Here is a 12,085-nt window from a genome sequence, read left to right on the forward strand (position 1 = left end):
TGCTTTGGAAGCGCTGTCTGAGAGAAATGTTTATGTCCAAGGAGTTGGTAACAAGGATCCATTACCTTAATTAGCTGCTTGAATCCTTCATTGTCGACCATGTTTATTGGTAGCATGTCTTTAGCAAGACAGTAAGCTATGGCATTCGTTCTGTTGTTATGCCTCTTAGCTTTTTTGTCATAAGACGCTGGGGAAAGCCGACTCATTTGACTGTTGCTGCTTCGCAGGGATTCCCCTGGCTGTTTTCGACGACGAATTAGCGCTTTCAGTCAGAGATTGAGCGTGGGTCGTACTGCTTCAGGTGATAAAAAAGGTTTGTTGTATTTCCAGACTTTGTGGGAACATGCTTTCGGCACAATTTACAGTGCGCGTTACTCTGTTTTTTGTCAGACTTCAAATAGCCGAAATACCTCCACACTACGGAACTTCTCTGGCCTTTCCTTTCGACAATCTCTCCGCCATTGGAACCGTCATCTGTGTTCTTTTCGGTAACCTGGTCACCCAAGCTCTCGGTTGATTTTTCTCTAGTTGGCACACTCATTTCCTCCATTACCCGGCCGCACTTCAGCTGGCTGCTTCCCAAACAATACACATGTGTGGCTTGGCACTTGAGTTACGTGACGTGATGCTGCGGCTGTGATTGGTTCGGCTCTGTGCTGCTTAATTTGTATTGGCTATTCATTTTTTTTTATAAGAGAAAAAGAGAGAGATGAGATCTATCGCAATAGTTTCATTTTTCTATCGAGAAAAAGTTATTTCACAATACATATCGTTATCGTTCTATCGCCCAGCTCTACCTTATAGGGTGAGAAAGATCATGGAAAAAAAAAAAAGGTAGATCAGCCCATAAGTACACGGGAGGAGCTTGATTAATGGAGGCTGGAGGCAGCTGTGACCACAGTCACTAAGAACAGCATTGGTAATGAATGGAAATCTTGCAGCATCTGCAACATTCACACGCTCAAGAAGCCACCTTTAACCTCCAAGGACCTGGCGTCCACATATGTGGACATCACATTTTGGGACTTCTAGACCAAAATACTTTACATTACGAGGACATTATACTCCCACTGTTCTATCAAAATTTGAAACAAATGTCCTCATATGTTAAATACTGATGTATAAAAAAAATTTTTATTTTGAGAAAATATTTTTTTTGCTTTTTTCTCAAAAAACAAAAATTACATTCTTTAGGTCCCAATCAACCCAAATAGCAAAGAAAAATTAAAAATGCATGCCATGAAAGAGTTCGGGTCTTAGGAGGTTAAATGATCCAGAGAAGGCTCGGGAGAAAGTGCTGTGGTAGGTGAAACCGAAATCGAACTCTCTGGCATCATCTTGAGCCGGAAGAGAAATATGTACGATCCAAAGAACACCATCAGCACAGTCACTGGATCTCCATGTTTTTAATTTAGCTGCTGTTGACTTCAGTCCTTGTTTTGATCTACTTTGATCATAAGCTCATGTAACTACCTTCTCCAGCTGCAATTAAGGTGGTGGTCTGACAGACCGTCAGAACCTCTAACTTGAGGGTGTTACAGAAATGAGCTGATAGGCCACTCCTCTGCTAAGTTGACTGACAAAAAGACTTCTTTTCAATGGATTAACTATTGAATGTTATGGTTTTCTAGGTGGTGCCGTTCACCAAAAACTTCAAGCTTCAGTTCTTTCTGAGTGAAATTCTAATATTTTATTAGTAGCTGTTACTTTGCGATAAATCTGTGCAATGCACCAATAACATTTACAGGATGAAGCTGTTGGACCAAGCTAGAGGCTGTTAGCTTGTTAGCCAAATAAGACTTAACTTCTAGCTCAAAATATTCAACATGACTGTGGTAAAAATGTGAATGTTTAATCTTCAAAATGTGCAAAACCAATTCAAAATAGGACTGCACACTAACAAACTGATGGTAGATGGCATAATTTCCTCAGATAAATATGGAGCGGGGAGACGGAAACGGGCTAGCCGATTAGCATGAACTGAACTTTCAAAATGAGAATGAAGGGAAGCTGCCTTTGCTTCCAGTAAAGATTGCCAGATGAAAACTGCAGCAAACCTTTCTACATTTGGTTGAGCTGACCCTTTTAACTTTAGAAAACTGAACTCTGACAACATGAAAAAGTTGGAAAGTTTAACCTCAAGACATCATTACCCAACGCTGTAGTCAGTACCCTCGCTAACACGTAGCATGGAGCCTGTCTTGATACACTGCCAGACTTTTCCAGATGGGATAAAAGACGTTCTGAGTCACTCACAACATTTGCATAGTGTATCTACACAAAACTTCAAATGCAGTTGAAGCCGCTTCACAAACAAGCCGCGACTCAAATCAGTGCGTCGGCGCCGAAATGACATCCGAAGGTATTACCGCGACCTAAGTGCTCGTAAAAACAATAAACACGCATGTCTAAATAGCACAGCTCGAGTGACGGTCTAATCACTCAGAGTCACTGCGACACAAACGAGCGCGGTGGCGTCGTTAAAAACCTTAGCGAGTGGGGAGATAGAGTTGTAGCAGTCATTAAGGGCAGCACTGCTCTCTGCAATTCTGGCTTATCTACTGCAAGGTGGAGGCACGGGGAGGGTATTTCTGCTCGGGGCTCATGTGCAAAGCTGAGATACAGAACAAGAGGGAAGTGGAGGGAGAGAGAGGGAGAGCTAGAGCTGGTTCATTTGCAGCTCGTCCCTGTAGACTGTGGAAAGGATTATACTCACAGAGAGAGAGAGAGAGGGAGAGATGCACAGGCTCTGTCTTAGCACACACTGAGTACCCAGCCTCCAATCTTCTACACTGCACTGTGCACTCTCCCCGTCTCCTCAACAGCACTCACTTCTCTCTCTTTGCTTCATCACACACATATACACACACACACACACACAGCACACACACACGTGCAGACACAAACCCACCAGTGCCATGTAGAGCCTCGGCCAGAGGGGGACACCAACCTGCACAGGACCACGAGCCAGGTACGCTGCCTTCATTCATTCAATTTGCTTCGGCTCAAACTGCCACATTATGCACCAGCTGATTTATTTTTATTTATTTTTTTTGGAGGGTGGGGGGGGGGTGTTGTCGCTTTTAGTGATCCAGCCACTCACTCTCTGCAGAACACTCTGCATGCACCAAGATTATCTGGCTTCTTTGCATAGCCCCCAAGAGAAGCAAAAAGAAGAGATATCAGAGCTGGAAAGAGAGGGAGCAGCCTGAGGGGAGGAAACGGGGGAGACCAAAGTGAGCGGTGCATGTACGGGGACCAGCTAACCTGGCTTGACCTTCACGTGGACGGCAGCCCACTCACTCACTTTGAGCACCTGTTCAGCAGTGCGTGGGACACTGCCCACCAAGACTTCACATGTAAAAACCAGCTCTTAAAAGGCACATTTAGCCCCCCCCCCCTTCTCTCCTCCCCAACACTTTATGTCTTCTCAAGAGGGCCGAGTTAATAATCATTCGTTCTGAGCGCGCTCAGGGGACTCGCTGCGGTTGCTTGAAATGCAAATGGACAAGCGAACTGATTATTCATTCTTGTGAAATTAATTTGTATTTGTCACAGAGGCAGCGTGCTGGAGGGGTGGGTGGGCGTACGGGTGGGCGGTTGACACATGCTTTCATTGCAATCTGAGGATTCATCTGAGAGATTTCCTTTTTCGCTTTCGCCTCTGTGAGGTGTGTCGAGTTTGCGCACAAACCCTCACGAGAGCAACACCTCTGACTCCCAGTTTGACTTCAGCTTTTTGAAGTGGATGTAGCACTCTGTTTGTATTTTTCTTTTATGGTGACTCAGAGCGCGGGGCTTCAGAATTCACTTTGATGCTGGTTTCGAGATCAGCCTCGTACATCTCGAGACTGCAGGGGCCTTTTTCTTGTTGGAATATTTTGGAATGGAGTTGCGCTGGCCTGGAGAGGAAAAGGCAAAGCGAATGAAGTTTTAATCTGAGTCATTGCTGACGCTTTCCTTCTGATTTCTTTGATCTGTAGCACTTAGCAGAGAGTCAGGGCTGTCTGACAAATAGCTGCAAGATCAGAAACAAATCCTCGTGTTCGGATGGAGCTTTTCAAACAGCTGCAATTCTTCTTTGTGTTCGGGGGTTACGAAACACTTGGTATTAAAATTAAATGTGTGCAGTTCAAAAAAAATCTCAACATTTTTGACTTTCCTCATTCGCTGCATGCGCTGATTCTGACTCCGACGGTTACTGGTTATTACTGTAAACTGGCCCGTGGTGTTCTCAGTCTTACAGATTCTCACAGACTCACGCACAAACGCAGGATGACCTCACACTCTGTCAGAGGTGTTAAATTAATTTATTTTTTCTCTCTGCAACAACAGGGAAAACCCTCACTTTGTTGCCACGTACAGTAGCGTCAGATTGTTCTTTTTTTGGTTTTAAACACAAGAGGCTGTGAAAAGATTCACTAGCAAAACCATAAGTGCATAACAAAGTTTGAGTGGGAATTGCCAAACATATGTACAGTGAGGCTGTGGGGACTTAAAGCACAAACAAGGGCCCACACTCCCACCACACACGCCGGAGCTGCACAGCTGCCATTTAACAAACAATTAGTAATGCAGTCTGAAGTGAAGACAGCAACATGTTTGAAGAAAGTATGGACTTACCGCACCGTTGACCGTTTCCCACACGTACGCTCAACTTGAGCAGCTGGCCAGGTGTATTTGGCAACTGTCTTTAGCATTATATTCTATCGATCAGAGGCAAAGACGCCGCCCGCAATCGGTTTGCTAAACTTTTTTTTTTTTTTTCTGCCTGTCCCATTTGGTTCTTTAGCCGTCAGAATTGTTGTCTGAAGACCAACAAGGAGACCCAATGGATTTATTTTGCCAAATGGATCATCATGGCATTGCCGTATTGGTCCATTTGATCGACCTTTGTTTTTATTATTTATTTTATTTTATTTTCAGTTGTTACAGACGGGACAGACATGAGTGAGGGATAGGAAAGGGAGAAAGAAAGAGGAAGGAAAAGAAAAACAGAAGGGGAGAGGGACAGTGAGAAAGGGGGGGAAAAAAAATATCTCCGGGATCACCTGTTGAGAGAAAAAGAATAGAAAACAAGCAAAAAAAACCAAAACAAAACAAAGCAACATACTATACACAACACCATCGCATTAATCTACCTAAGTGTAAACAGCAGTAAATACTAAGTATTGAATGTTGTTGTGCAGCACGCAGGACAGACAGCGCAGAATGTGCTTTGAAGTAGCAGCCAAGAAAGGTGTGATTTAAGTCTACGAACAGTGAACACCTGTGTGCACACCTGTGTGGGTCGGCGCGCTTGTATTCAAATGGTTTCCCCATGTAATGGTCTGCAAGAGGATGTAGAGAGCCATAGCCCTGTCCCTCAGGGCATGAAGCAGGCATGGGGGAGATCCAGGCCCCAGACATCCAGAGGCCCCAGAGTGCAAGAGCCCAAGGAGGACCACCGGAGGGGCATCCGTGCCACCTTCATGGGAAGGGCTGAGGATCCCCAGACGAGGGGTCATCCAGTAGCCACCGGGCAGAAACTAGAGGAGGCTGCACCGGCGTGCCCGCCGGCTCCGCCGGCAGCCAGCTGTGCCAGAGTGAACCGAGCCGCAGGCACAGAGGCCGGAGGCCCGAGGGTCCTCCGCGCCCCGGAAGAGGCCTGACCGAGCAGCAGGCGCCAGGCCCCGCCAAGTAGCCACCGGGAGTGAGCTGGCACATGACCTGAGCGCCCAGCCCCGGACACCAAGAACCAACAATGCACCGACCCCTGAGGGCATCAGTCACCGGCAGGGAGTGTGGTGAGGGGAGATAGGCCTCCACACTTGGAGGGCCTGGGAGTTCCCAGAGAGGTGGAGTCTAAGACCCGACCTGACATATAGACACAGACAAACAGGCACACACAGACACAGACATGCATTCCCACCCTCATGCACACATATACAAACACTCAGCACTCACCCAACGTAGGAATAAACGTAAATGGACATGTACACACAATCACACTCCCCAAACATACTCTATACCCCGGGTCCAGGTATCCTCGCCCCCAGAGGGGGAAACGGCACCCAGACCCAAGAGATGTTACCCTTCCCTCCGGGGTGGAGGCAAGCAGACCGCCCCAGGCTCCGCAGCAGCAGGGAGGCCAATCGGACAGCCAGCATCTCTTCCCAGCCCCCCTGCCCCGATGGCTAGCAGAGAACGGGGGTGTGTTAAGACCCCATACCCTCCTCCTCCCGCTCATGGTTTGCTAAACTTAAGAGATCCTCAATATCGTCCAGCTGATTGTGCTGTTGGATCAGAAATGAAAATGATATAATGCTTTTAAAAGGTGCTGTAGTTGCATAAATGGGCACTGCCCATTGCCAGGTGGTTGCTAGGCAACTTGGTTAAATTATAATATGTTATGTATAATTCAGGTTTGTGGACATAAAGAAAGAATCTTTGCCATGGAATTAAAAGGACAGGTTGCTTTCATAAGGTGTTGTAGGTGCATGCGGCAAAAAAAACAGGTCATATATATTGCTAGGTGGTTGCTAAGCAACCTGAGGGTGTTGTCATATAGTGTTTATAGTGTAGTTTTGGAGATGTACATTAGAAATGAAATAAAACGGATATATTTTAAGATATTATACGTTAATTCTTTCTAAATATGGGTCATTTGACTCTGTTGATTTGTGGTTGCTAGGCAACATCACAATGTCATAATATCTGATATAGATAAGAACCTTTATGAGTCTAAAATGTATCTGTTTTTGGGTTGTTCAGCCTTTGATATTGTAGGAGTTGGAAAGAAAAGCAAGTAGACAGACAGAGACTTCCTGTATTGTACACTAAGATATGTCACAAAGTATAGAAAATATTTGTGCAAATTCAGACTTTCATGATTATTTTAAGCCTGTGTGCCTATATGAATCTGTCACCTGGGAAACACTGGACTAACATATATTGAGGTCTCTTCAGCAATCACTGGAAATTGTTGAAACGTTTAAATTACACACCAGCAAATCTGTTTTTCATGTATTCTGCAGTGACCTCGGTTCACAGCTGCAACAACTAGACTGCTTTTAAACAAAGGCAATCATTCCAAAAAGGAACTTTGATTTACTGCTGGTTGGTTTGATGATCTGATGATCTTGTGTCATGGACGACCTTAATTTGGCAGACTCAGATTAGCCACAGTATTAAACCACGGGATGGGTCAACTAAGTGGCTCTAACTGAGTCTGTAGTAACAAATAACTGAATACCAGGACGCAAGTTTTCCAGGGACATAATCAACAATAATCCTGTCACTCAAATGTAGGTGTGCTTTATCACATGACTAAAAAAATAAATAAATTAAAAAATGAATGTCTTTGCTGTCTGAAAATGCCTACGCTTAGATAAATGCACAAAAGCATGATTGGATGTGGCACAATTAGCTGCTGGAGAGCCTGCACATTTTGAGTTTTCACACATAAACAGGCAGAACTTTCAGAGTAAAAACGTGACGTGCTTGGGAGCTGTGTCTTCAGACTCCAGGCAGGCTTTTTGTCTGGAAGACTACGCTCTCAAATAATATTGTGATCATGTGAGCACATGGACTATGATTCTGCCTCAAAAATTAATCGCTTACCAGATTGCCAACCTGTAAAACAACTTATAGAGGAGCATCAGTTGACAAACATAAAGTTTATGATACATTTGGCCAGAATCTGTCCTTTAAAACCAACAAGGAACCAACAGTTGCTTTAATGTCAGCATGACGTAGCTTGATCTACTGCATATCTGGAAAACTTAAACAGGCAGAAGCCACAGCTTTCCTGAACCTTGAATCACAATCTACAGAAAATTCTTCAACAGCAAAGATAGTTGTAGAAGTACAACTTCTACAGGAAGAGGATTTTAATACACTTTGACTGGTATTTGACTCTATAGATGCAGGTTTTGTGACTTCGCCAGCTCAAGCCCAAACTACACTACACTGTTGCTGAAATATTCATCGGCGGGGGCGTTTCCAGAGGGGATGCATTGGAGTAGAGTAATGTTAATCTTAAATTGCCTAATGTCATTGATTGAAAACATGGAAAAGAAGAGTGGTGGGATGTAACTTAATGCTTTAATTGAAGTACTTTACCACACTTTCAATGTCCATTTGTCTGTTTTCTCAACTACTTATTCATCCTATACTGCTGACTTCTACTTGTACTCGATCCATGTTCGATCCATCCACCCATCCATCATTTTTCTTCTGTTTATCTGGTTGTGGTGGAAGAAGGCTAAGCACCGTGCTCCTGAGGTGTTCATAGGTAGATTTCTGGGTCTATCCCTGAGTTTCCTCCTCGGTGTGCATGTTTGAAAAACCTCCTGAGAGCTACATCTAGGAGACATACTGGTCGAGATGCCAACTTTTTGACACAAAGGTGCAGAAACCCCTCCGGATATCTGAGTTCCTCACCCTTCCTTGCAGGAAGCTCTTGTCTATGGCTGGATCTGCAGTCTTATTCTTTCAATAACGACCCACATCCAATCATTAAACTTGGAGTATTGTGCTACTGTGAATGCCAATCCACTCGTAAACTCGACCCTCAGATATTTGAATACCCTAGCTCGAGGCAAATACTCTCCCCCAACCCAGAAGAAGCAATACTAATTATTAAAACTATATTATATTTAATTATTTACTTCCTACTTTGCATATTTTAAAATAAAGCCACTGAAATATGATCCTTTATTGTTATGAGAAGAATATCTAGTCATCTAGAAGCAACATTAAAGTGATAAACACATGAATGAAATAATCGTTATGATCACGTATGTAATAAAAAGTGCTGTTGCTTTAAGAATATGTCTTTTACTTTACGTGAATTTTTTAAATACTTCTTGTGCACTTTATAAAATAGTTACTAACACAAAGTGATCTTTAAACTCTCTGGGCAGCTTTCCCTATAATACATCTGTATGAGGCCACGAGCTGCACCTCGTCCTCATTGAGTTACTCATTTAAAAAGTCCCGGAAATGCCTCTGCAGCAGTGCACCAACTGTGCTTTGTTCCTCAGCTGAAAATAATCACAGAAAACCAAAAACCGCCTGAGTGAAGTTTGATTAAAAACTTCAGTCATGAGGAAGGCTTCATCTTATGGTGAAAAGTCACTGTGCTGACACTACTGCTGCAGACACTACACAGTTCAAGATGATTCCCGCTCTGATTTACACAATCACCTGTAAGTGCCTCGCTTCCAGACAGCCATGTAATTGATGCCTAAGCACCGAGCACCAATCAATGTAGACATTACTGAAGCCTTTAGCCATGCAGCTGCAGTGCAGAAGTAGCTGCTGCTTGTGCACATGCTCAGTTGCCAGTCGTGCATCTGTCGGGTTTCAGTCATTAGCTCGACCTCATCGAATATGTAAGAAGGAAAGTCAGAGGTGACACCAACAGTGCTCCAGGAACATGACCCACCGAGCCACCGGGGCACGGCCTCCTGTTAGACAGACTATCAGGGTGTTGTTGCCCCTATATCCACAGGGAGGCTGACCTGGAGCAGACACTATGATCGGCCCTGGCTCCGAGCCCACTGAGCTGTCAGCCTCGCACGCCGAGGGCTAAGTGGAGACGGGGGACATGAACAGCATGGAGGAGATCAGGGATAACGAGCAGAGACGGAGGTAGACTGCAGTCTGTCTGAGGCTGCCTGCATTAGTGAAGCTGAAAGAGAGCTGCAAGGCCACTGAACTGAGTCATTGTGTTTGAGATGGTAAAGTGAGACCAGTTTGGCTTTTTCACTTCATGAAATGGGGTTTTTTTTGCCATAGTGTGATTGTCCTATTGTCCCCGTGTGTCCAGTGAGCTATGCTGTCGTCGGCAGGATGTGTAGATGGGGTTAATGTGCACTGTGGAAGCAATATCCACGCTCTATAATGCATAATGTGTAGCCCGAACACAAAAAACACAAGTGAGCTACGACCGCTGCTGCTGCTGCGGCTGCTGTGGGAATTCTTTTCCCATACAATAAAGAAAAAGTAACCAGCAGGAGAGTCTCGCTCACAGACAACAATGAATCATGTAGCCACCATAATTAGTGGCTATAAGTGGGTGGATGTCAGCAGAATAGCTCAAACAGCATTAAGTCATAACATTTGCCTGGCTCTTGACTTTCTTCCTCGAGGGTTACAGTTTAACGCCTTCTGTTTTTATATATTCATGAAACGTCTCATCTGTCTCTTCTTCGTTGTACCCTCCCCGTGCACAGCAGAGTCCTACAGTGACAATCACACGTACACACCCTGTGCAACAACAAGTAAAATCCTGCTAGAAAGCATGGAGCTGAATGTTTTTGCTGTCAGGTGATGATGAAGAGGTGCACACTGCATTCTCACAGCGTAACAACTACAGGGTTTGTCCTGTCTGACTCAAAAAATGGTCACAACCAACAAAAATAACCTCGTAAAACTTAAAACTAGCAGCTGAGGCCAAAAACGTTCAGGAATATGTTTAGGGAGGCGACAGATCGGTGATGAGCGGCGGTGGGTGTATTTCCACTCGCTTCTATATGCTCAGCCCGTTCTCACTCCCGAGGCGTAACATGCCGACGTTTTGTCACGTCCCGCAGCGTTCCTGAGGAACGCGAAAGGAGACCTTCGGCGTTCTTATGGTACGCAGTGGGTTATGGCCGAAATCCAGTGCAATGACGCTCCCGCGGTAATAGACATTCCAGCCCTGTATTCCAGCCCTAAACCTAACCTTATCCCTAGCCCTAACCATAACCTTTTTCCTGACGTTAACCATGACTTTAATTATGTTAAATAGCGTGTTTCTAAGCAATTTGAAGAAAAAGAGCGAACATGTGTAGATTGAGTCCATACGGTTCTCATATTTCCTCATTTTTCCGAGGTCGTCATTTAGGAACGTGGTGGGTAGCCGAAAACGTAATATGTTGACGATTTGTCACCTAGCCTAAAATGTGACGCTTTGGGAGTGAGAACGTGTTGATATGCTCCGAAGCTTTTTTGAAACTAGAGACGATGCCCCCTGCTGGCCATTAAAGAAAAACATCGCTGCTTCCATCCCTTTTACACTGCTACACAGATTTAAAATAGCTACTTTCGTTTTGTTTTGGCATACAGATGGAAGACGTTCTGTCTCACCAGTGTCGGGATGAGTTGGTGGATGTTTTTCACGTGGTTATTTCTGGATTTGACTAATATTTGTATACGTCTAACTGGCATTTACTTCATTATCAGCGACTGTGAGCTTTGAAATTCAAAAATATGCATATGTTGACTGGCAGGCAGGCAGATGCAGACATTACTGCACACAGACTGATTTCTTTGAAATGGCCTCCTCAGCTTAGTGGATTTCCCTCATGCTTCACTTTTCCTCAGAGCACATCAGTCTTGCTAATTGCCTGGCTCGCTCCACTTTCTCCACACCCGTTGACTTATGGCCATTGATGTAACATGTTGCCAGTTAGGAAGCTGCTCGTGTGCAGACCATGCTTGTGCACCATCTGCAGTCAGAGCATATTTTTAGACGCTATACCAGGAGAGGATCGTTTTCAGTAAAGTACTTTTATAAAGAACACCATCTGGTTATGAACTACAAATTAAAATAAACCTTCTACTCGCTCATAGACAGGGTTCTGTATTTTTTGACAGTGTAGGGAAGGAGAGCCTCAGAGGAATCGAGGTTTGGCAGGGAAACTGTTCTCATGATATGTGGTGTGTGTCTCAACCGCTACAGCAAAAAGATGTCCCGTATTTCACATTCTGACAAATCAAACTGGATGTTTCAGTGTTCTAGTTGAGACATTTTAAAGTGTTTCCCCACATGGTCACCTGCATGAGGGAAACACTCAGGACTCTTCCTTCTGTCTAAATCTAAGGAGTACATTACGCACAATAAGCCAACAGGAGCTGGGTCAAACCAGCTGGGGTCCAGTGTTGGGGAATAAACCACTGTCGGTGGGACACGGACAGGATAATTGTACACTCACCAGCCTTTTTATTAGGTACATCCGTCCAACAATACTCTCAAACAGCTCGGTGTTGATGCGTTAATCTAAATCAGATCCACAGACTGTATATAAAAGATGCGCATAGCTATCACGCTGTTACC

General features: G+C 44.5%; 1 protein-coding gene across 6 annotated transcripts in view; it reads left to right on the top strand.

Annotated features, from left to right (window-relative positions):
• The window catches only part of srcin1b (SRC kinase signaling inhibitor 1b), a 169,923-nt gene that overhangs the window by 30,538 nt on the left and 127,300 nt on the right, over positions 1-12,085 (top strand). For 2 of the 6 annotated variants that reach the window (XM_087844929.1, XM_087844928.1), the window contains exon 1: positions 2,605-2,971. The exons of the other annotated variants lie outside the window; for them this stretch is intronic. In XM_087844929.1, the coding sequence (XP_087701055.1) occupies positions 2,605-2,971 (367 nt within the window). Of the gene's footprint in view, positions 1-2,604; positions 2,972-12,085 lie in introns of those variants that run through there. 6 annotated transcript variants of the gene reach the window in all.

This window comes from Neolamprologus brichardi, chromosome 8 (assembly GCF_056152115.1).
Source record: "Neolamprologus brichardi isolate AB-2024 chromosome 8, ASM5615211v1, whole genome shotgun sequence".
Classification (NCBI taxonomy): domain Eukaryota; kingdom Metazoa; phylum Chordata; class Actinopteri; order Cichliformes; family Cichlidae; genus Neolamprologus; species Neolamprologus brichardi.